At 51.3% G+C, this 24,596-nt stretch overlaps 2 protein-coding genes across 2 annotated transcripts; one reads left to right on the top strand and one right to left on the bottom strand.

The window, feature by feature from the left end:
* The first annotated feature begins 6,043 nt into the window (after nt 1-6,043).
* On the top strand, nt 6,044-8,051 carry LOC100905905 (probable inactive tRNA-specific adenosine deaminase-like protein 3). The gene is made up of 6 exons (XM_003740365.2): nt 6,044-6,380; nt 6,556-6,687; nt 6,788-6,973; nt 7,290-7,515; nt 7,658-7,849; nt 8,011-8,051. Exons 1-6 carry the CDS (start codon nt 6,204-6,206, stop codon nt 8,049-8,051), a joined length of 954 nt encoding a protein of 317 aa, XP_003740413.1. The 5' UTR covers nt 6,044-6,203.
* A 10,559-nt stretch (nt 8,052-18,610) lies between these two features.
* LOC100905761 (band 4.1-like protein 5) lies at nt 18,611-21,471 on the bottom strand. Its single transcript, XM_029110629.1, has 2 exons — nt 19,688-21,471; nt 18,611-19,630 (listed from the first exon to the last, which is right to left on the bottom strand). The coding sequence occupies exons 1-2, from the start codon at nt 21,194-21,196 to the stop codon at nt 18,944-18,946; spliced, it is 2,196 nt and encodes a 731-aa protein (XP_028966462.1). The 5' UTR covers nt 21,197-21,471; the 3' UTR covers nt 18,611-18,943.
* Nucleotides 21,472-24,596: the final 3,125 nt, after the last annotated feature.

Below are 24,596 nucleotides of genomic sequence, written 5' to 3'. Positions count from 1 at the left end.
CCCCCCCCCCCCCGAAAAAAAAATCATGCAAACGCTACTGCCCGTAGGAGACGAGCAATCCTGTTTCGAAACATGTCGAAGAGATGAGTGCGTTTACCTGCACATAAATGACAACTCTCGGACAATTTATTGATGCTTGCATAATCTGGTAGGATTTATTCATCGCTTCTCTGCAGATAAAAGGCGAGGTCCTATTGCGGAGTTTTGTAGATGCCGTCTCTTGAAAAATAGACTATCGAGCACCATGATTCGAACACCGCTGAAATCATCGGAAACGCTCATCTTGACTGAACAATGCGTTTATGCGATCATGGGGCGGCGCCGGATGGCTCTCGCGGTATCGATCCTTCCCGCCTTCAATGGAAAATCTTCATCGGATGAAACTACTCGACGAGTTAGATCGAGCTCAAGGCGGTCTCGCGATATAAGGTTGTCTCACAGTGAAAAAACTCGGTGCGCTTGTTGTGGCAGGTCTTATAATTTGGAAATTCATGCTCGGTGTCAAGAAAACAGCCTGATCGTTCCTGTGGAAGCTCAAGACTTGTTGATTCGTGGGAGCCGGAGGGACCGGTTTGACACCCTTCGCATTTACTGCGGTCGCTGCGGGAAAATCGTCGGGTGGTCTTGTTAAGTGCACAACAGTAGCGGGGCAATGTTCCCGGACCTGCTGCATACGGACCTGTCCCTCGAGGTGCGCTTGCGACTGTAACTTTATCCGAAAGATAGATTAGATTCTTCGAAAACATGGGACAGACACCCCAGTGTTCTCCAAAATCGGCTCGTTTATACTTACAGCTGAAAGTTGTTCAGGAGTCACCATAACAACCCTTGCGCTGGGCATTCGAGAAATCAACGTCGGTCTATTGATGCCGAGCCCAGAGGTCGGAATATGAATGAGTTGTCGGTACGCTGGACTCGAACTCGGCGCAGCGAATCTCGGTCCCCCTCGCTCCGAGCTGTTCCAGGAATATGTCGGCGGGTCGTAGACCGCTGTCAAGTTCCCTGGCACGGGATTTCTTGGACTAGGCGAGACTTCGACTCTGACGAGTCTCGTGGGGGCTCTCAGGGATGCATCGAGATCCATGGGTACCGCATTGATTTGTGGGATCAAATTCGCGGGCAATGCGACGTTAGGTGGCAGAGTAGTCATGTGGGGCGATATTGGGGGAAGACGATCCGAACTCGTTGTAGGAGTCGACGTTGGGATGAATGAAACATTGATAGCTCTGTTCGGTGGCGGCAGACTCACGAAAGTCGTCGGACTCGACACGCGATTCTGGGCGTGAGGCCCCGCCGGTCTCATGTGACCTCGAGGCGAATTCTGACGGTTTTGTCCCCTATCGGCAAAAGTATGAAGAACCGCAGGGTTCTGGGTCGCTCCATAATTAGACAGCGAAATAGCATTGGGAGGGCGACCCGCACAGCTGCTCATTTTACCCTGAGCTACTCGATAGAGGGCTGCAGGCGGTACTGACGAATCGTGAACAGGCACTGTCCCCTTAAGGCTTGAGACATCCTCCGGCACCACGACCAAAGATCGACCCTGGACCGAGGGCGATTCAACTCTCGAATCGCTCACCCTCTGCTTCTTCTGAGGCGGCCGTGCGTATGTTCTCGAACGCTTCCGCTGCTGCTGTTTTGTTTTTTTCAAAATCTGCAAGAATAATAACATGAGCTAGAGCGAGTCCACCCGGGTCCGTGCTCTCCCGGAGTCCTGGATCGAGTTTCGAGGAGCTAAGTGTGCGGGAATTAGTGAATGTTACATTACCTCTGTCAACTTGCGGCTCAAGCTCCGCTTCGACGATAAAAGACGTAATTTCTCGTTTGTCAGGTGAACCTCATTGGATAATTCCATGAGGATAGTTTGATGGGCATCATCGAAGAGATCATCCAATGATAGGCCCTTGTGCGGTGTATCGTAGAGCAGATCGAATAGTTCTCTCCTAAGTCGCGATTCCGCTTCTGAGATCTCCTAGAGGCGAACAATGGGTTAGGAATCCGAAATCCTCATCAAAGTATTCCTCTACAGAGACTCATTCTGAAAATCTCAAAGTTGCATCGTCCCACAGAACAGTCAATGAAAGCCACATATAGCGGGGAGTTTTCACCTCCAACTCTCCCTCCTTGATGTTTTCCCGCGTCGGAGCGGCCCTCTCGGCTGGGTCAACGATGGGTTCAGAAGTGCCGAGAGGATTGGATTGCACTGGCCTTGCAACTCTGACTTTCATGAGAATTTCTGCAATTGTGCTCGGATCTACTCTCTCAAGCTTCATATCTTGGAGCTGTGACCTTGAAGTTGAAACAAAATTTTTTAAGAACGAACAAAGAAATCAATCAGGACAGGCTCTTTCCCATTTAATTGCGTAGGCTGTTAAGGCAGAGTACGTGACCGTAGCCTCAACATGAATCTCACCCATGAGGGCCATCAAAGCCAGATTTAGACGAGACAACTACGACAAACTGTGCGAGTTTTTCACGGATCCCCGCTTGCAACCAAGGAGGATCTTTCTCGATGTCCGGCTCGTGAAGTAAAACGGCTGCCTGTGGGACGGAGGGCACCATTTTGCGATGGTATCGCTGGGGTCGCTTGGCTCCTACAAACCTACAGGAAGAGGTCCTCAATATCCGCGGATCGGGCTGTTCGTAATCGGATCGTGGCCGACGACGTTTCCCTCGAAATTACGCAGAGTTCCGGGCATAAATCACGAACTTACTGATCGTCATCGTGGATATTTCTGTAGGCTTCTCCCTCGAAGAGATGATATCGAAGTGTCGACGTTCCTTCTGGTCTAGGAGCTCCCGATCGCTGCGAAAGGAAGACATAGCTGCAGTTCCTAGTTCAGTGATTCGAGATTGTCAAGAGGAGTCGCGGAATCTATCTCTGATCGTCGATCTTGCTGGTCGGTTCTTCGGAAAACTCTACCAGGCCAAGAAGTAACCGAGAAGCCTGCGAATAATTCTGACCTCGCTTGAATTCGTGGTGAGCATATTTCTCCTGGAATCGACATTCGGGTCACGAGAGCGAGCTTCTTTCACAATTTTCTTAGCTTCGGTCTGTGTCGCCGTTCCATCACCCCCGCTCGCGTCTCCGTGACAAGTGCTTCCGAGCGAAGCCTTCTCATGAAACAAGTTTTTCTTCGGACTAGCGATCATGTCCACCATATTGTTCACAGTTATCGTCACTGGATCTTCTGCAATGAATTCCTCGAAATTTGAGGAACGAAACAAATCTAACCGAATCGACTGGATTTCGAAAATGATGAGACATCGTCCCGGAATCATTATCTCTGACTGCGATATCCCGGGTGGGTACCCGCCTTTCGACTCGACTGGAGCCTTCACCGGACTGTTGTAGGTTGACGGTGGCGACGCCTGTGGAAAAGAGAGACAGGTGAGAGTCCAATCCTGGGTCGAGAGCAAGAACAGAGTCTGCCATATGATACCTTGCGCGACTATTATCCCGAATTGAACTCACTATTGTGAGCGGCATACTCAGGTCTGCGACGGGGAAATAAGAGATGGTGTTAGAAGAGTGGCCACTTCAAGAGTTCACATCGCGAACGGGATGTCCTGGGTATTTCCCCGAGTCCCGTGCATGAAGTACCAACATATACCATGCAAAAATCGAACCCAGAAGAGGATTTGTTCCTCCCTCCCGGGGACGAAGGTGAATGCGACCGATATCATGGATAAGATTGCAAACGCACCTTCGTCTACAAAAGAGTCCATGGATGCTTTCGCCGATCTGGGGGATGAAATCCTCAGGGAAACTTTCTTCCTCCAACCCATGTCTTTGGATGAGGTCGCCCGTTCCGGAGGGTCCTGCGATTGCAGTCGGTGGGCTTTACAAGCCGATTGTAGTGTACAATACTTTTACTAGAGCCTCAGAGATGAAAACTAAACTCACCGTGAGTGTTTTCGGAATCGGAAGGAGCAAGTTTTCGACGGCTGTAATTCGAGGAGATTACTTTCCACCTGTCCGAGGTCCCTTGGAGCTCACTCCCGAACGGTTCAAATGATTTCTTGTGCAGTGATACTCACGCTGGGATTTCCTTATCTTGTCTGCGAGGTACTCCAGCTGGGCAAGTGAATACCATTCCACTGACACCACAGCTTCCAGCGGGAACTTATGAGTGAGCGGGAACGACTCCCGTACTTCCTCCGGGGATTCAGACTCGGAATCCATGGCTCTCCTGAGCTTTGGATGACGCTCTGCGAATATACGGGGTGACATTCTTACAGCCTATATCTATATTACGCCTGCCGCGTACCAACTCCGTCCGCGGCGGGGCTCGAAGCCTGTATAGCCTATATGTACGAAGCCGGAACCCGAGCTGGATCTCCCCAATCTCGGGGCGTCGAACAATCATTGATTGCTCCTCGCGTTCGCCTAGAGAAAATCTACGAGTCCACCACCTGACACCTGTTGCGCGGCGGTAACGATTTCGTATTGTCATGCAGTCCTTCCATAAGGAGCTCTTGGAACGTTCGATCGCAGCTTTTGATCCTCGGAACCTCATCTGAGGAGAGCGTCCCTGCATTTCATATCGCTGTCATTTTTCCATTGTGCCCGCGAGCCGGTGTGGCCCTTCAAGAAGGGCCACACATCCCCAGAGCGAACGCATACAAGGGAAAAACTCGGCGCATCGTTCGGGAAAAAAACCAAAGGGGCCCTCCCTTGATCGCTCTCCGATTCGGGGGCGCCTCCCAGCTGATTCGCGTGGCCTCAGTGAAATTGGGAATCATCAAGCACGAGGCCAGCTCTCACAATCTGTACAGCTTTCGAAAATCGAACGTCGAATCTTGCACCTCATCGTCAGATGTCGGGCCGAGAAGTACCACTAGAAAACCTAACGCGCGCCCGGTCTGCTTCGATGTGATCTGGGACTCGAATTCGAAGCATGCATGAGCTAGGGTGAAGAGTCACAGAGCAATTTTGAGAGTTCGTACCAAGACCGTCGGATCGCGACGTCGCTCGAGGACTACTAAGCACCCTCCCTCGACGCACAAGCTCACACTAAAAACGCCTCTGAGCGAATCAGGTCAAGCATCGAACATCACGCATATGCAAAGCGTTTGCGAGCCCGCAAAACCTGCGAAAGCCGCGGAAACGCTCGAGTAAATTCACACCACCAGCTGGATCGGCGACTTTTGCGGTAGATCCGGTGGGCTGAATCTCTTCAGTATGAACGCATTTTGCCAGAGGTTCTCTCTCTCCCGAAGGAACGCGATTGATTCGTGCTCATCTGTAACGTATCCGCAGACGCTCGGACCCATGGTGAAGGAGGACAAAATCGAAAACCTTATGGTGTCAACCTCGGTCATTCCGAGATTTTCTGGATATCTCCACATCATTATGAAGTCAAAGATCTTATTCGGCTGTTGAATTCGTCACTCAAGCGAAGTTTCTACATGCTGTTGTTGTGAGAGAGAGGAGCGCCGCCTTTACCCTCTCTCATTATATGGTGGCGCTCGACACGACACACATGCTCTCGCGTCTTCGCTTGAGGAAGAGTTACGGTTTGGCAACAGAAGGGACCCTCCTTTCCTGACGATCTCTGATATCTCAAACAGTGGCGGGAGCATGAGTGCCATCTTTTTCTACCACAAAGAGATAGATCGCCATACCGCTGGCGCTCACGAACTGAGAAGAAATACACGGAACGAAGTGCAAATATAATGTACTCTTCAAAATCTTGGCTCGGAGAAATTAGACAGGCTTCACCCGTTACGTGAATGCGTGAATCACTTCAATCGTTCCCAAATCCTCGACGACCACGCAGCAAGTCTCTTGCTTGGGAGCAGACATGGAGATCCGGATCAGTCTTGCTTGTTGGGATCAGAGTCGGATCGGTGCCGTCTGACTGTCATTCTCGCCCCAACTTGTCATCCGGCCTACATTTTCCTGCAGCCTCGTTCGATTCGGACGTATGAATACGGGCTTCAACTGACGCTGCGCGCCAGTTCAGACATTCAGAACACTAATCTTTCTCAGTACTCTTTCCCCAATCGTCTGCTCGTACACAGTCGAACGACGCCAGCTGAGCTGAAAAAAAAACCCACTCCGAACATTTCGTTCCTTGAAGTATAAGAGAGATGTTTAGCCTGGGAAGTGCTTTGCGATGATATTGGCTCTGAGTCTTCGAATAGCCTGAATGTTCATCTGTGACCGCGCGGCGCAACAGTGACTACGAGCCTCGAGAATGTCTCCGGAGCGAGGTGATTCGGACAGAAAACGACCTCGGTTGGCACCTGTGGCGGTCCTGGCAGATTGTTTCGAAGCCGGAGTCGAACAAGCAACCGTTTTCGTGTCTCCGATAACGGACAGAAAACTCATATCGGGTGTCATCCAACGCCTGACCAATGAGTCCCCCTTACAGGTACATGCATGCTTGCGATTTCTCTGCAAGCAGATGAGCGAAGATGATCTATGAGCCTGGTCGCGTATTGGGAGCGAGCTCCCAATATTTCTATCAATCGCCAAATCGAGCCGGATATCCTTCGGTTGCTCCCTTTTGCGGGAAGAATAATTATCTCGAAGCTTAAATTCCTCAGAAATTTCCTCATTTGAAGCGCGTCCGAAGAACCGAATCCGGAATGGAAATAATCCTCTGCACAGACAAAGATGATCTCGCGAAACTAACCTCGATCGAGGGAATAGATGTAGACCGTATCAGAGAACACAAGGTAGCGGTGGATGTCGAGCTGGATTTCGCGCGCCAATCAATCAAGATCTGGTATTCATCGCAAGTTCAAAGAAGTCACGCTCATATCAACCCATTTCTAGGTCGCTCTGAACGCTCCCCTGACTCGGACCCAATACCAAGAGAGCTCGCTACTCTGGCCTACTCACTTCCACGAAAACAAAGAGATCGAGTCAAGCCTAGACGGCACATTCTTCGAGGTGCAGGAGCTCCAGAGAATACATGAGCTCATGCGCGCGACAATAATACATTCCAACGATGCCGATAAAGTAAGTGCACCGTTTTAATCGTGTCCATCCGTCCTAAATGGATTGGAGCTTCTGCCCGGGCTACCTGAGCACCAGGTCCTCCACTCGAAGATCGCCAGCGTTGCAGGCCGTAGACGCATACCGGAAGCGGCCTACGCGGGGTTTTTCTCGGCTGGGGGTCCGCATCAAGCTGAAACCCAATATGGCGATTCGCTACTCCGGCATCGCAATACGGAGGCATCGTCTGGGAGGCGGCCTCCGTCTCTCCCGTCCTTCCCCCTGCGTTTCATCCCTTCATCAAAGGACATTGGTCTCTATAGGAAAAAAATATTTCCAGGAGGATTCCAACGCTGTGACGATCGTCAATCCCGCAACGGACACCGTTCTCGCGATGGCCAGCTCATGCAGGGATGAACATCCTGCTCTTCATGCAACTCTTGTAGCATTGGATCTGGTCGCTCGACTCCAGGGAGGCGGAGCCTGGCAGACAGGTATCCCGACACGAGCGGTGGAGGAGGAGGCTCAGGTCCCTTTTGACGAAGAGGTCCCCTACATATGTACAGGTAATCCGAGAGCGATTCCGGCGTCTTCGAAATTATACGGGAACGCAGCTCTTCCGGCTCCCGTGTCTTCTCTCGATCAGCGATTCTCTGCACGATCTCCCGCTCGATTCATGGTCGCTCAATTCGACATTGGACGCTCCAGGTTACGACGTCTACATGCTGCGCGAGCCTTGCGCGATGTGCGCCATGGCCTTGGTGCATTCAAGGATAAGACGGGCATTCTACGGTGTCGCTGATCCGATTCATGGATCTCTCGGTAGCCGTTACAAGATACACTGCCTCGGCGGTTTGAATCATTCCTTCAAAGTTTGGAAGAGTATAATGCCCCGAGAATGTGAGTTCGCTTTGATGGAGTTCTCCACCACGGAAAGATGCACAGCACCTATCTTGATTGACTATAATGCGTGTTGAATTCCGGTCTCAATCCGTCGCGGAGAGCCGCTGGCTACGCTCTAAAGATTCGGGAATAATGATTTGCCTTCATCTCTTCCTCAGGTCGTCGGGCCCTCAATCGAATAAATCTTGTCTCCTACTGACATGAGGGTCTATATTTCCATTTGTCATAAAATGTAGGTGATCAAAGAAGGGAACATTGCATGGGAACGCGCTTCTATGGAACATTGCATGCATCCATCCGTCCCTCCACGTCGCGAGGAAAAACAGAAGTTCCCTCCGGAGTCACGCAGTCGAATCGAAAGCATGTCAGGGGACAGGAGAGCCACGGCGGAAGCTAGTGTCAATCGGAGTCCCGAAGGAATGGTATATCAGTCTGTGGTTCGTCGCTCATCGGTGCCTAATCTCACGGAAGCTGGGGTACAGTCTTCTGTATCTTGTCATTCCCTCGTTCGCCAGAACGATACTATTCTAGAACAAGCCCCAACAGATCATTAAGAAAGCGACCTCTCGAGGAAATCGAAGGAACTTTGCTCAGGAGCGTCAAGAATAAGACCGGAGCATGACCAGAGTAGCTAGCGCGTTTGTCTATTTGCGTGCGATCGTGCTCTTCACGAGAGAAACTCCATTCCGGAGGCAACCGTTTCAACCTCGTGAAGCAACGCCGCGCCGTCCGCGCGGCGGCACCGTGGTCTCTGCTATCGCTGAAATTTCCTCGCTGTATCTCCTCATCAGAAAGCAGGTATCTGGCCTCGATCCACTTGGGTACATTCGCTCTCTGGATCCGTCCTCAGGAGTGATGCCAGAAACTGTACTCGGAACTTCGACCTCTGCTCGAAATAATCTGATTGAGAAGCGGAATCGGGCTGAACACTTCCAATGTACCGTTCTTGGAATATGATGGAATTCCGCAGTGCCTCCTAGTGGCAAGGGGCGGTTCTGCTTCGCCCTGAGGTTTTGCTCTAAGATATCTCAGAGGAAATCAGGGACAGAGTTTTTCTGTCTCACGGCCGAAGTTTCGGTCTCCGGGAGAACTCCACTAGGTCATGAATTGTGATTTTTGACCTCACTGCTCGGTTCTCAGCATTACTCACTTCAAAATTCAGAACTTCGGGGTCCGCAGGTTGAACCCCCGATGTCCAGCCGGCTGAGTCGAGTCACGACCGGGATACCGTGACATATTCTCCTGGAGCGGCTCTGAGCGTTGGTTTCCGAAACGGGATTCGACTGAGATCAGGGACCCGTGGCCTAGGGGAAATATTCATCTGGCCAAGTTTTGCCCCGCCGCCGATCGGGCACCACTGGATCAGAGGCAGAAGCAGTCAGCAACAACCTCTGCAGAGAACCGGGGCTGCTCGCTGGCTCGACAAGACGCCAATGCGTAGCCGCGGGAAGCGCACTCACCACTCGCGGGGACCCGGGAAACCGCGTTTTTCTTGCGCAGCCTCTATCTGCTCACAACTTGTGCGAAAGCTATCAGAGATTCTATGAGAATTAGGCGGGCGGTATTCCCGGTTTGCACCGCCCGCCAGAATTGTTTATTCGTGATCAAATCAAAGAGTATGGGGATTCTTCTGGACTCCTTGTGGTGAGGGCGGGCTGAGGCGCCTGGCGATATCCTGCTCGCTCTTTCTTCTCCTGCTTCTATGATTTCAGCTGAGACTTGGCGGAGAATCGGACTCGGAGCTCGGGACTGATTTTGACAGTTCGGCCTCCTCGGCGGCTAAACACCGAGCATCGAGCAGCGAGCCGGAAGGCGATAAGATCTATGTGTACATCAACCCTGAATAATTCTGTCAGCACTGTTCAGAAGGAATCGGGTACGCTGGTTCTTGGCTCTGGCGGATCTACCCAATCAATTCCTCATGATTCGGTGGAGCCCAAAACTGTCAGTGTGACAGAGATTCGGGGGGAGATAACATTCGGGTAGCGAAGCATAGCGAGGAAATCTCACACCATTCAATTCCGGAGGGATTGGTGGCACCAGTTCCGGTGAGTTCACTCGAATTTCCCTTCTCGGTCTTAGGGTCGCGGTAGTGGCGCATGGCGCCTCTGTGATGCCCATGCGGACTTCCGCGGTTCTCAGTCCGAAAATACGACTGGATGCCTCTCTCGGACCTTCTCCCCGGAATTCCGCAGATCGGCCGCCGTAAGACGGGTCTCGAAAACTATCTCCGCTCCACGTGGAACGGAAAATGGCGCCCAGTCAACAGTAAAGAATCTTCTCGACGTGTTGCTGAGGTCATCAGCCTCGCTGTAGTCAAGAAGAAACCGAGAAGAGAAGAAGCCGATGAGGCCAGCTCGTTGTCGTGGGAGAAGAAAACTACGCACGGACACAGAAAAAGCAACGCTGTGAACGAGCACGCCTGCCCCCCACCCAGAATTGAGCTACCTACCTTCCGAATGACTACGGACGTTTCACGGGAGCATCCTCCGTGAAATCTATTTTGCATCGAAGCTCCGAGATCCGTTCCCTGTTGGAGAAGAAAATCCTCTCGCTCCGGGATATTTTCTTCGAATCCTAGTCGCCACAAAGGACTGAAGCGGTCTGTTGTCCATATCTTCGGTGGGTCACAAGGAGCAGGCTTTATGACGGACAACTATGGGAGTAGGCTGTAAATTGCTCGAAAACTGGCGTGAAAGCGGCTTTGAATACGTGTTCTGCGGCGTTGGACGAGAATAAATCGATAGAACATTCCTGGACAACTATTCCATATCTTAGTCCTCGATTTGTGGTAGGAGTGCGAGAATATGTCATAAGATTCTGAGAGTCGAGCCTCATTATGGAGGCAACTTGAAGGCTAGATGGACATCGTTCAGAAGCGGCCCGCTTCTTCCGGTGGGCGTGAGATATGTTCGTGAGGATATCCGTAGGCCTCACAGTCAAGCTTCAATGATGTCTCAGTCATTGGCCGGGCTTGGCACGGACGGATTCATTCTCGATCATGTTGAGAAGCCCTGGTGGGTCTCCTATCCCCGAGCGATACTCCACCACCTCCCCTTATCACGCAGCGAAATCCGTCCGGAACGGGAGCTATTCCGGAGGATACAAGTCGTGCGCCGAAACGGCTTCTTGCGTGCGGGCTCGCATCCAGAATAAGATACCCAGGTGAACTCTAGCCCGACCTTAACTTCGGCATGGGGAGCTATGGATCTTCAGTGTTCGTTTCTGGAGGGAATGCGCTGATTGTTCTGATTCTGCAATCGCTCCCCCGCCCCAATTGCAAGGGGAGAAGATCAGCGATTACGGGACTTGTTCAAAATTTTCTGAAACAACAAGATATGGGAACTTTCCGAGGACTCGATCGAATTCTACGAGATGGGGCACACTCCTTCCGATTTATCCGAATTCATATCCTTCCTTCGGGAAACCCAGATATCTCCTATCCTCAGCTTCTTTTCCGCATCCTTGACTATCGATCCCGATTCTCTTTTGAAAAAAATATCCCACAGCCGACCAAGTGACTTCTGTGAGCTGCACTGTCCGTCTACTGGCGGAGAGAATACCAGAAATTACAGGGAGTCCATTTTTATCCGGGGCCGGTTCCACACTGACCCAATTGCGGGTTTGCCACTTTATTAAAAATGTCTTGCCGTTGTCTACTGCACGGGACACAACCCGCCAGAAGCTACGATTCAATAATCGCATGGGTCCCTCTTCCCAAGCGTTTTCCCGGGAGCGAACAAGTGGTCCCCAATATTTTTCTCATTTGCGATCTATGACGGAACAACTTCGAACACGTGCTTAGGAAAAAGCTGATGGAGAACTTCCGCCGAGTGGGCCTGTTTCGCCGTGCCAGAATGGATTTTGAATGGCCACATTGGAGTGCGTCTGTATCTCGTTAAGCTCTTGGTTGCTCTGCGCTGATCTTCTGAGTTGGCCTTTCTGATTGGCATCAATCCAAGTGCGGTTTGTCTGACGATACTTTGCCATCGGCTGCAGGAAGAGGAGACGCACCCTCGAAGTATCGACCGAAGAAGAAAACCTTTGGGAAGAAAATCATCCATGTCACGGAGACTCAGCTCAGTGATCGATGGACTGACTGGCTCGCCGCCCGACGGGCGCGTAAACTCCTCGGGTCCTCGTCGAACGTCCCCGGAATCTCGAAGGAGACCGCTTGTCCTCTCGATGCGCTGGGCGTATGTCGGAGAAATACTGTGACATCTGACGGCCTACAATTCCTAACAGACCAAGCTATCTCGAATAGTCGACCGGATTGCCAACGATCGAGGACGCTACTCGACCGACGTTCTAGAGAGAGGTGCCTGGGACCTCTTGCGGAAGAGGTGGGAATTATCATTCTGTTCCATCCTTGGGCGGTCGATTTTGAGCACTTCTCATCAGAATACTCACTGTTGCTGGCGAGTCGAGCTGCCAGTGATGTCTAGAGTTGGTGTCCGAGTCCCCATCTGAGAGGTCCGCAGCATGGACTGGACATTCTCTGATAGACGGTTGTTTTGCGGAGTATGAGAAAAAAACGAGGACAAAAATCCGAAGCGGGGCATCCACTGCCTCTCATCTCACAGTCAGACTTCCAGTCCCTAATTTGCTCTTTGCCCCCAGAGTTGTTTCGGTCACAGTGCGTCCCAAATCCGATTAGGCCGTCTTGAGCGACACATATTCCTCATTCAGACTACGGTTTGAACCCCTCGTTCACGGATCACGAGCAGCGATTTCTAGGAATATCAGAATAAGTATTGTGCAGAATGGAGCTCGCCCCGCCCTATCCAAGAGTCGAATGTTCGACCATGGTTTCTTGCTTATACGCATACTTCCTTTTTCTGGTACACTTTTGAGGTCGTTGTCGTGCGCTGGCGGGAGTCGGGCTCACATCGATTCGACGTGCCGGAGCTCCAGACCGAAAACCGTGTTCTTCTCGATCTTCGCGTATGAAACCTGATGGTGGAAAATCCGGGGACACTGAAGGCGGAAATATTCCTGAATGTCGGATCAAAGACAGCGGGAATCCAGTTTCGACTTCATATAAGTCTCCACTTGCTCTCTTCCGCCCTCTTCTCTCCGAAGAATGAAGTACCCCAATACCGCCCGGTAATTAATCCCCATATGTACATGCGCGATGCTTTCACTAGCGATTAGGGGGAGTTCGCCTCGCACGCATTCGACGACGCGGGGCGTCGTGAGTTCTTGTGACGATGTCAGAAAAAAATTGTACTATGGCCGAGTGAATCACTCCTCAACCACGGGACCTTGTGAGAAATTCTCATGACGCCATGTATGATGACAGCGTCGACGTCAATGACTCCAATGCTCGTTCCTTGTCCCTTCCTCTCACTGATGGTTTCACTTTGCGCAAATTCTATCTGACAGTTCGCCTTAGATTCGGTCGCGTTTCGGGACGACCGTTGACAGGTGACACGCGGCGACTGAAATTCGCTCCGCTCTCGCGGAACTTGGGATTAGATGTTTCCAATGAAATTTAAAGTCCCGATAGATAAGCTAGGAATCCCCGCTACAGTCCGCGTCCCGGGTCTTCCGTACAGAGTTCCGACGACCGAACGGAGTCAAAGCCAAGGAATGCAAGCGTCAGTTTTCTTTCTGCGGCGTCTTCTCAAACCCGCTGCGTGTCTGATTGACCAGTTTATCATGCCAGGTGACCACTGCTGTTCCCCGAGAAGTTGCGGCATTCTTCCCTTTGTTTCCTTCTTTTCTCCTTCCACGGGATCTTTCCGTCAGTACTTAACCTTTCGCGTTGCCGGGACAGGTGGCTTCAAAATGCTTGGATTTTTCTTGCGTCTCGGCCCGGGACGTGATCATACAGAAGAGAGTCTCTGAAGAAGGAAGAAGATCTTCCTCGTTGGAATCGGATTGATCAGACCCGACGGAGCTCCATGCTCCTCTTCCTCTGGCTCTTGATTTCGGTGAATATCTCTGACATCACAAGGGACCGCCTGTAGGAAACTCGAAGAAGCCCTTTTGCATACACAATACCTACAATGCTTGAGAAAAACTTTTCGAGACCCGGGGAGCCTAACTGGCATCCCGTGATTCAAAAATTGAACGCTGTCGAATACCGATTCTTTTCCCACAGACTCTCAATAGAAGCCGACCAGTCTCGACTGTGCACCACGTTGCGCTAACGGTACTCCGGTGACGGAACCTTCAGGCATGCAAACGTCGAAAGTCGGAAGCGTTCTGTTCATGCGTGTCGATCGCGTATCTTTAGGTTCGAAAGCAAATTTTTCTGTTCTTCTGTCGATCGCTCTGCCGACGGACAAATCGAGGGTAGAAAGATCCGCATCTGTTGTTGCTTAACGTGTTCGACGTCAGGGGGCTGGTCCCTTAGAAAGCAGAAAAAAAGCGAAGACCGATCGGCACAAATGAAGAGCGTATAAACGAGGAGCGTGTTAGCCGCCTTCGTCAAAGAATACAAATCGCCGTTCGCCTACATACACAGATGAGAGCCCTCGTCCAAGAACAAGTGGGCGTCGAACACAAACGGTATTTCGTAGAAAACGGTTTCACCGAACATTGTTGTGTCGCGGACCCTTGTGGATATCCACCTCATGCTTCGGAACTTTCTCCCGTATCTCTGGCGAAGTCAGGCTTGCTGAGTTCATTCGCTGAGCCATTTTATAAATTTGCATTTTTCTTCAAATTCGCTCGTATGGCTGAGATCATTATTCGAGGGCCCGGACCGAACGCGCTCGAGTGCGAGCCACGACTCCTCGGGCGGTGATAATTGGTTTTGACTTGAATGAGGATTCGGAAAATTCCCCTAGCGTCGCTCGTATCACTTATCGCGTTGACGATATAGGTAGGCAAATACTGTGAACGCCAAAGTTCTCCGTTCACCGTTTCTATATTCCCCGTGAGCACTGGGCGAGGTCTTCAATCCATAATGGGTGTCATAAAGATAGCTCGAATCCCAGACTGGAAACTCTGGTCTGCAGTTTATGGTCGGCATACACGAGACACCAATCCCACAATTCAACACCAGACGTGTTCCTTGATCCCGATGTCGGTCTTCGCGGATTTGCTGTCCGACCCTGAGGAGAAAGCTTCTCGAATGCTGTCGAATCATGCTACGCCACGAGACAGACACTAGCCCCCTTGATTGATCAGAGAAATGTTGGACGACTTATGACTCGCAGTCTGCCGATTTTTTTATTTCCCGAGCCAATATGGGAAATCTCGAGGATATGAGAGGACGCGAGAAGCCTCGGAAGATTATTGTCGACGAGCGACGCTCTTTGTTGGTCGGCTGAGTCGGAGAGCTCAATAGCGGAAGTTTTAGATCGTTTTCAGCTTCTGATCGTTCCGACAGTGAAGGGGAAGAAAGCGCTCGCTCTACTGATAATTCGTTGTAAGGGTGTTCGTTGTAACGAGATTCCACTGTATTTCATCTGAACCTAACGTGGGCTTTCGGAAAACGTGGCCCGTCAAAGAAGTGGAACAGCTGCGATGTCGGTAGCAGCAATAAATCCAGTGCAACGAACAATCATCCAACGAGCCAGCAACAACAGCGCAGGGTTTAGGATTGTCGTCAAGACGTCCTGGGGCAATCTTTTTCCATCACAATGCATCGCGGAGCGTGTTTCTGCGCACACGTCCCCGAACGGTACCGTTCCTGTGTCGGCTTCCAACTCGATGTCAGTCGGCAAATCAGCCAGCGGTGACCCACTGTACCCTCAGCGGAAGAGGCCGCCCACAGACACGACTGCTCCGTACTATGGACGCTTTCGCTTTAATGTCGGCGGCAGGCAGACGCTCCGGCGAGCGAGCGGCAGAGACGGCTATGAAGTATAGATGAAGGCTCTCTTCATGTCTGTCGGCTTCCCCGCTATCGATGGCAGCCTCTCCGCTCGGCTGTCGTGCTTCGTGCCTCACCGGCTTGGGCTTTTTGCGCGCAGCAACAGATCAAGATGGCACTCTGCTTAGCGACCGCGCGCGGTTTTCCATGACGGGAAGTATCAAGAACGAGAAGTAGTCGAGCTTTCTCGAAGCGGTCGAGGAACGAAGCATCATGGATCGAATCCTCAGCTCACGGTTAGCTGGCCGCGCCTCTGATGTTGACTTTTTGAGGGATCCGGGATGATGAGCGCGTCTTCGGCTGGTCTCCCCAGTCAGAACCTTCCCGTGTGCGTTTTCTACAGTGCCGGCAGACATCTATCGGCTGCCCCCGGAAGGGCAGGTTTTTTTCTTATCAGCGACGAACCGACAATTCCATCGTCGGTGCACTCGCTCACCACTGTAAACATGGAGCATTTCCCAATCGGCTCGCCTTGAATGTAGTTTAATATATTCAACAGTTCTTATGAATTCACACGACGTCGTCGAAGCAAAATAACTTGAAAGCTACGCTCTGCAAGCGATGTCAAGTTCCTTAGGCCATCCATGAAAGCGAACGCCAATCGAACGATGATCGCATTATTGATTCTCCGGTCCGATGAGGAGCCACAAATCGGAACATCGAGCGCTCCAATGCCTGAAATCGAATGACGTGTCGTTTGCCTCTGGGCCGATAACTCGAGACCCCGACAGATTCCTTATATCGAGAGCGTGAATTTTGAAACGAAGGCGCCAGTGCTCGCTCTTCAGAAAATTGCCTCTCAGCTATGGATAGAGCTTCCGTCAGAAAGCTGTCTTCCGCGTACACACCTGCTCGGCCTCGAGCGGAGAATTCCGAGCGCCCTGACGGATATCTCGAATATTTGTCTAGTTCGTAAACCACTGATTCATGGACCGCTCCAGAATAATCTTGTCTTTTTCGGGGTATTGGTCCAGGCTAGAAGCGAACAGCTCAGTAAATTTTTGGGGAATAATAATAGATTCCGGCCAACAGAATGAAGGATCACAATGACGGTCTCAGTCTGGATAAATTGTACGATAGCATAGCTTTCTCACCGACAATGAGTCGAATGCATTCATTCACAATCTCTATAGGCTCCATGATAATTGGAGAGAGGGGGGGGGGTGTTGAGAAACCCTCCGCGAGAAGAGAGAGGTTCCCTCATGTTCTCCGGAGGGAGAGGGGCTCCCCACATCCGAGAGTTCTGGTCCATCCTGAGGGAAACTATCCTCTCGGTCTCGACGAGAGCGATGGACTCCGCATCATGGAGTCATACAGAAAGATTTCGGAGGAAATCACGGCCCCAGACCGTCCACAGTCAGGTATACTCCTCACCAGCTGTTGAGCCATCGAAGCCCCCTCCACGACGTTCAATCGGGAGCTACATCATTCGAGAGCACAACTCGTAGACTCGGGAAGCCCCCTTTTCGCAAATGAGCCACGCAATTTCTGCCTCGGGATTTCGAAACTCCCGGGAGCGTATAGTGGATATATCGTCAGCCCTGCACGGAATACCGTTTCCCAGACTGGGTGTGACGGCTTTTCTGTGGCGGCTCCGACGTTCGATAAGCAATTTCGTCGGGCACGGTACCAGATTTCAAAACGAGAAAGAAAATGCATTCAAGACAAAAGGAAATTATCGACCGAACTTTGAATGATTGGCGCCAAGGAGCGAGAAACCGCGCTAATGCTGATGCACCGACCGCAGTAGGCGTTCAGTTCGTCGCTAAAAGCCTCAGTCAGCTGTTGAATCACCTGAGAACGCTGAATTCTTGTTACGAAATTAATCATGACGACCGCGCCACAGATGACGTCTGATCTTGAGCGTGACTATCGAGATGCTTGGCAGAGAAGTTCTCTCTTCATCAGATGTGAGCGAGTGACACGGGATCGGTGTAAAATGCGACCGTGACCGTCGTAGCGGAGACGATTAAAGGCCGGGCAGGTTCGATGTTTGAAAGCCACGGATACCGCAGATGCCAGAGATTCCTTAGCGGTTGGCGTCTCTGGTCATTGATCGTCAGACCTCTTACGCCACTTCTACGTAGTTAGGTGGATCCGATCCTCGTTAAAACTCTTGATCGGAGCCTGAGCGTGAGCGCTTAGCCGCATGGCGGAATCTGACCTTACCCAACAAAGGCTCCCTTGTAAACTGCATCATACATACGAATCTACTTATCTACGATGTTCTAGCGTTACTTTCGGGCGAATACGCGGCGTGCGTGATTATGGGACAAGCGACGGAACCTCGAAATATCCTCGCTGGCGATATCTTGTATCGGCCTGGTCTTCTGGGGAGCTCCGCGAATTCGCTGACCTATGGATCTTGAAGAAGAAGTCATCCGTCATTCAGAATAATTTGTCTTTATTCCTGTCGAGACCAATCGTCATTTTTGCATTATTAAATTGCACCAGGTACATTGCGCGAGCGGATAGAGGAAGACCCTAAGCCATGGAATTTTCCAGCTCCCTGTGATTCGCTCGAGATAGGTATATAAATTACTCATTCTCTGTTTCTCTTTCGAACTCAGGATTGCGCTGAATACAATTCGCGACTACTTGTCATTTTATCGGTGTATCGATGACGGGGAAGTTCGTTCGTTCATGCTTTGTAGCAGCAAGAAATCGGCCGAGTGGCACGCGAGGTAAATACATGCACTCTGAAACACAAATGGAATGTTGTTTGGCGAGACGGTCCCGCCGAAAAGCGAACGGGATCAGTCATAGCGCTTCGAGGCCCCGCAAGGATCTACATTGTTCTGGATGAACGTGACGTGTACATGTAAAGAAAGCGTCACACCCGAAAAAGCTATGAGACGGAAACCTTGCCGTCGCGTCGCAGCACTTGCGACGGCAGTAGCGGAAAAACGAGACAGGACGCTCGCGAACAAATGAGCTACAATAAAAGAATAGAAGACACCGAAGCGATTCCCGAACGTTTGACGCATCAGGAATCTGTGAACATAGAATATACACATGATTATGAACAAGGCTCGTCTGGTTCTATCGGTCGATCGCCGCGCGGCTCAGTCAGTCGTCCAACCAACCAGCCAACCGGTTGGCAGCGACTGCCTACATAGTAGTACTACATCGGATGATTGTCGTCGTGGTCGTCGTCGTCGCTGTTGTTGTTGTTGGATCGGATAAGAGGACATCACGTTGGATCATCGACATCCATCAGGGCCGACACGCTCACATTCACACACATTTGTGCGCAAACAGGCTCAGAGTTCCGTGGTGATCATGGTTCGCTTTTTGACAATTCGACTGTCTATGCGAATCTCATCTTCACCGGAACTGCAGCGACCGTTCATGGTTCCTACATGCCACGGCGAAATCTCCTCCTCGGCCGAACAAGAAGACATCCGCCGCTGTTTTTCCGTGCTTATCAATTTGTTGCTAGCGGAACTCAGCGACCGTCGCACTTCGCCGTTGACTTCGTTGAGCTTCAGCAGGTCGTTGATGGTAGTCGGTGTTTTCTCGATCTTCAGTTTGCTGAGAGCCTCCGCCGGAACCGGAGTTATCGTAGGAGGTGGGAGAAGACCGCCCGACGAGTCTTCGGGACCCACTTCTAGCAAGGTCAATTCCGGCTGAGGGTCATGCAGGATGATAAGCGGGCCGGTCTCCTCGGACTTGTCCGATTTGCAGTTCATTTCGCTCGGGAAGGGTGTTCCATCGGGATTGCAGAGAATGACGGTTTTGAACTTTTCTTTAGCGATGTTGTTCTTGATCTGATTCGCCAGAGGGAACTTGCTGGGCTTATTGTTCACCAGCTTAAGGTTATTGCGGACAGGTTCACTAACCACAACAAGACTGTTCGAAGTGGTTACAACTACGGGTGACCCGGTCGCTGCCGCGGCCGTCGCCGCAGGAGCTGCCGTGGACGATGGAGTTTGAACCGTCGACGGTGTTGCTTTTGTTGTTGTCGTCGTTGCCGTCGTCATCATCATCGCCGACGACGACGCTACTGCTGCTGCTGCCGCTTTTGAATCGGCAGCGAGTTTGGGCTTTTCGTCGGTCTCTTCATCGAGAACGACTGTGTTTCCTCTCTTGTCATCGCCGGCCGGGACGAATTCGTTGTTGAAGTTGTGCGCCGTAACCGGCTTCGCTATAGACTTGATCAGGGTATCGAGGCGATCTTCTGCATTGTGCATGTCGAGATTCTTCATGGGAGGAACCACGACCGCTGGAACTTTAATTGGACCTTTTCCATAGCGATTTTCGGATTTGCTCGCCGAGCAGGAAGACGCCGCCCCGTCCGTGGTCGCTGGCCCGCCACCATTGTTATTGCTGCTGCTGCCGCCGCCGCCGCTGTTGCTATTATTGTTGTTGTTGTTGTTGTTGTTATTTTGTTGATGATTATTATTAGCCTTCGGACGACGTGTCGTTGACTGTCTCCGGGAGTATCTCTGCGAAGGTCGTCGCTCGAACTGAACGGTACGGCGAGTTTTGCGAGCGGTTGCCTGGTACTCGGTTTTCCCCGAGTAACGGAACCGCGAGCCCATTCGGAAAAGGTTCTGTCGCATGTTTCTCTGATGCTCGGGCAGAGAGCGTAGTCTGAAGAAGGAATGATGCTCAACGGCGCACTTCCAGAGATTTTTGGCAGCTTTTGGGTTGTACAGTCGGAACACGAATGTATGCTCGCGCTCGTATCCGTCGTCGTCATCTTCGACGACGATGAGAGTGAGCTTCTTATTTCTGAAGTCCAGTTTGGTGATCTTCGGCCAGAAGAACAAGCCGATTTTTGTCTGTTCTTCAAAGACCAGTATGCCGGTCGGTGTCAAGCCAAGCGAATAGTCCCGACCGTCTTTCCCCAAAACGGTGTGCATGTCGACCCCGTACATCTCGAGCCATTTGGCTTTGTTAAGATAATTCAATTCAGCTTGGGCGGAACTCTGACCGCGGAGTTTTCTGAACGAATCGAGGATCTCCATCTCCATTTCCTCGTCTTGCTCAACGCAAAATCTGAACTCCGAAATTAACTCGGGAGTATGCTCCTCCGGATCGTAGTCCCCGAGCTCCGACTGCAAGGAGTACGCGCTCAACTCGATGTTCGTATCACGGGGACAAGGTAGTTTCCCACTGAGGACGTCTTGCTTCAGTTGAAGGAAGAACAGATAGCGAGTCAATTCTTCCCGGAGCAAATTCGGTTCGGATATGTAGAATTTCACTTTGAGTCTCAGCGTGTAGGGGGGCCCAATTTTCACTTGTTTTTTCACCTGCTTGGTCGGGTCTAGCCAGTGCTGAACGTGGAAAGCATCCGTATACTGGAGACCAAAGTAGTCCTTCTCGATGAGATCGATATTGTAGAAAACCAGCTCCAGCAGCTCGGATCCGAAAGCTTTTTTTGGCAAATCGATACTGATGTCCGACCCGTCCAGCATGACTATTTTACACGGTAAAGAATGCTTCGAGCCAAGCGAACTGCTCGTTTGAGGGTGTTTTCCTCCCCAACGTCTACTCAGGTACCGAAACATCTTCACGATGATTTGCTCTCACTGTACCGATGCTCTGACAGCGCTCTGACTGTGTGTTCCTTGATTTTTGGCACTGTTTAAATCCTGGGGGCGGCGTTCGGCGTCACGTTTCAATCCGACCAACAGAACGTCTGCGGCAGAAGAGGCACCGTAATCCGAAGACACTCTCACATACCAGCTCCACGAAAGTTTCACTACGAGAACTACTGCACGACAGATTTTATTCCTACATCGAGGATCTCATCGATTGCTCCACAGGTCCGAAAGCGCTCTCGGGACGAGAACAAATCGTCGGAGTCACTACCACTGCCAGCACCGGTCGCAGCGCAATTTGGTTCCCTTCGGGCCACAAAAGGTAAATAAACTGTGTCAGACACTGCTTGTGCTCCTCCGTGAGCGCTCCGTGAGCGTAGCTTGTGATTTTTGACTGTTCACGCCCAACTCACAGGTGAGAGGAGGAGGGGCCTCCTCTGTGGACCCGGAATTCGGGTCGTGCGGTCCCACGGAGCCGCGATCTGCTTCCCGCTCGATTCTACCTGAGGTCGAGATGTCGTACGGTGTCACCGGTATCGAGTCTGGAATTAGCGCGTACAGAATGTACGAGCAAGAAAGTGGACAGAACTGAGACAAGTTTAATGGTGGGAGAGTGAAGGCATTCACGCCGCTGATCTTTGCTGAAAGCTCCGGCGCGGTCGGGCGGTCTCTCACACGTCTCCGAACGTGATAATATGAGCACACATTTGTTTACAGTGAAGCCCCGGACATAACGGACACTGTGAGGTACCGGGTCTTCGGTCCCAGCCGAGCCTATGGGATCTCCCATTCAAGTGACTCGGCCCTAGTGGACCAAATAACGGACACTCGGATACAACGGATTTATTCCTCGGTACCGGTCCTTTATCAAGGATCGTGAAATCTTCGTCACAATAATTTCTGCATAATCATTCTGATGGGAGAGGGTATCGTAGGAGCATTCAATCAGCTCTTTTGATTCACTATGGGCCGCTCAAAGGAGACCATGTTCGGATAGAACGGATCTCGCATAAGACGGAGCGTCTTGGCCGGTCCCTGAGAGTCCTTACATCAGAATACATCCGAATTACACTGTACTCACGCTAGTGGACATGATGAGCGATCGTCCAGGAGAGCATGCGCTTTCAATTCAACACGCGCTACTATTTACCGTTTTCTGCGTCCCAAATACGGTCAGCCGGGAAAGACGTACGATTTTTGTCTCCACGTACTTTGAGGAGATACAAATGTGCTCAAGTATCGACGTGTGCCCATATACTGTACTTTCCGGGAACTCAAGGAATTTCTCGGATTGGAAGTTCTTGGAATTTAATCGGGATATAAGAGAGTGAGCCGCGAGAGCGGCATGTGAAAAAATAATTCCGTGCTACACGGCGACCCGGGAGTCCCTCTTCTAAAGATCGAATCCATCTGGAATAGTCTCGACAGTCGCGAGATCTCGGTCAGAGGTCACACCTCGATGGAGGCGTGGGCGTCCCCCGTAAGATTTCCGGCCGTTAACGATGAGTATCCCATACTTATATCGGCACGAGCTCCGTCCGGGTAAACAATGGGCCATTTTGGGCAATACCAGGCAATGGAATATCCATCATGACATGAGACAGAGAGATGAGAAGGTAATGATTCTGCCCGGAACCTAGCATGGCGATGATGCTCCTCTTGGAACTTGGAAAATCTGAGCACCCCAACCTAGAAGCTGCACGACCACAGAAAGTACGGATCACATCAACCGAATGGGAGAATCGGAGACCGATTGTTCGCTGGGATGGCACTCGTTAAAAGAGGCATTCCAAGATGGACTGTCGCAGCGGGAGCACCATACTGCGCTGATAACAGGGGAGCGGGAACTCTGCCGTGGGGAATCCGCGTTTCCGAATTATACTCCCAATCCCCGGGAAAGGCTGAAGTACCTTCGGAGCGTATATTTTGAAGCGTCCTCGAAATCCGTCCGCAGAAACCCAATGGCTCGATTCGTTCCGTGCTGCTGCCTCTGGAGGTGGCCGCTTCGGCAAACAGGTCACGAAGCTGGAATGAGTAAACAGCGCAAGTGTCGAAATAACCCCAAGGGACGCCTCGAGAAAGATGCGCTCCGAGCAGTACCGATCTTTTCCCGTCGGCCATTTTCACGCTCCAATGAAGGAATAGGTCGTAGTTGCTCAAGGAGGGAACGAACCCCTCATTCGACCTGACGCGCAATTTCAGACCAACGTGTCGCAATGCTCAGCCCAGCGGACACAACAGAAGTCGCAGGCGACGTTTGCACTTCTGAACTTTTCCTTGCGGAGGAGCGCCGGGTCGTGGGCGCAATTCATCAGATCTTCGCTTTCCGGTGGCTCTGTTTCTCCTCGAGCGAGCCACGGAGGCGCGTAATGAGACGGCTCGAGCTGAATTAGATTTTTTTGAAGCAATAGAGTCGGCTTGTCAATTCACTAGACGGGAGACAATGTGACAGGACTCGGAGGAGAGGTCGAACGACGTCGGAACCGCCAAGGGTTTCTGCGCGCCCCGACGCGAGGTTGCCCATCTCCCGTTCCCGACTATATCCGAATAAGGCCCGCTGTCGCCGGGAATCATTTTTGGAGTTTCGATTCAAAAACACTGGACAGCATATGCCTGCTTTGGTCATACTGATAAATGACTTTCCCCGCAGGCGATCGAGATTAATGCGATGCCTTGTAGCATGTTCGAGGGTCTATAAATCACATCACGTACGAGCACTGAGTAAACTCAAACTTTTTCAGTGAATAGCGGCGACGTTTGGAACACAGGCCACTTTGAGGGAGCACATTTTCGTTTTGGGCGAATACGCTGGCGATCCTGCGGGGAATGGACTTGGCAGAAGTCGAAAATCTTTCAGCATCTGACGGAGCAAATACGGAATCTCGATTTCGCTCTGCCCACCCGGAAGAGTGTTTGGGAGACCGGAACGAAACGATTCCGATCCTCCAGAATTGGGGAGCCCCTGTCACGAATGGCATCAACTTGATGCCATCAAAAGCACTCAGCCTCTCGTCGAGAAGGACAAACGAAAATTCGCTTTTTCGCAACTGACCCGCGTTGGATTCAACAATAAGTCTACAATGATTGTATGGAGAAAAGTGTATATTCACGTAATCGGCACGCTGTTGGCTCCCTCGGATCAACGGCCGGTCTCTGCCTCGAGTAGTTCGAGACCTCCGGGTTTCGGCGAAGTCATTGTCAGGGAGAGATTCGCTTGGATCGTGTCTGGACTGCTTCTCTGAGTTTCGGTCTTTCCGCGGACGATACCCATCTTGCGATTACGATACAGATTGCAGGGCCTGATATGAGTTGCCAGGCTACGAGGCTGAACAAATTGGCGCAGCTCCCTGAGATGTTCTCGAATGAG

The sequence above is a fragment of the Galendromus occidentalis genome, unplaced genomic scaffold, assembly GCF_000255335.2.
Source record: "Galendromus occidentalis unplaced genomic scaffold, Mocc_1.1 scf7180000076932, whole genome shotgun sequence".
Taxonomy (NCBI): Eukaryota; Metazoa; Arthropoda; class Arachnida; order Mesostigmata; family Phytoseiidae; genus Galendromus; species Galendromus occidentalis.
The sequence above is the reverse complement of the archived record's forward strand: the minus strand, read 5'-3'. Positions and strand labels throughout refer to the sequence as shown.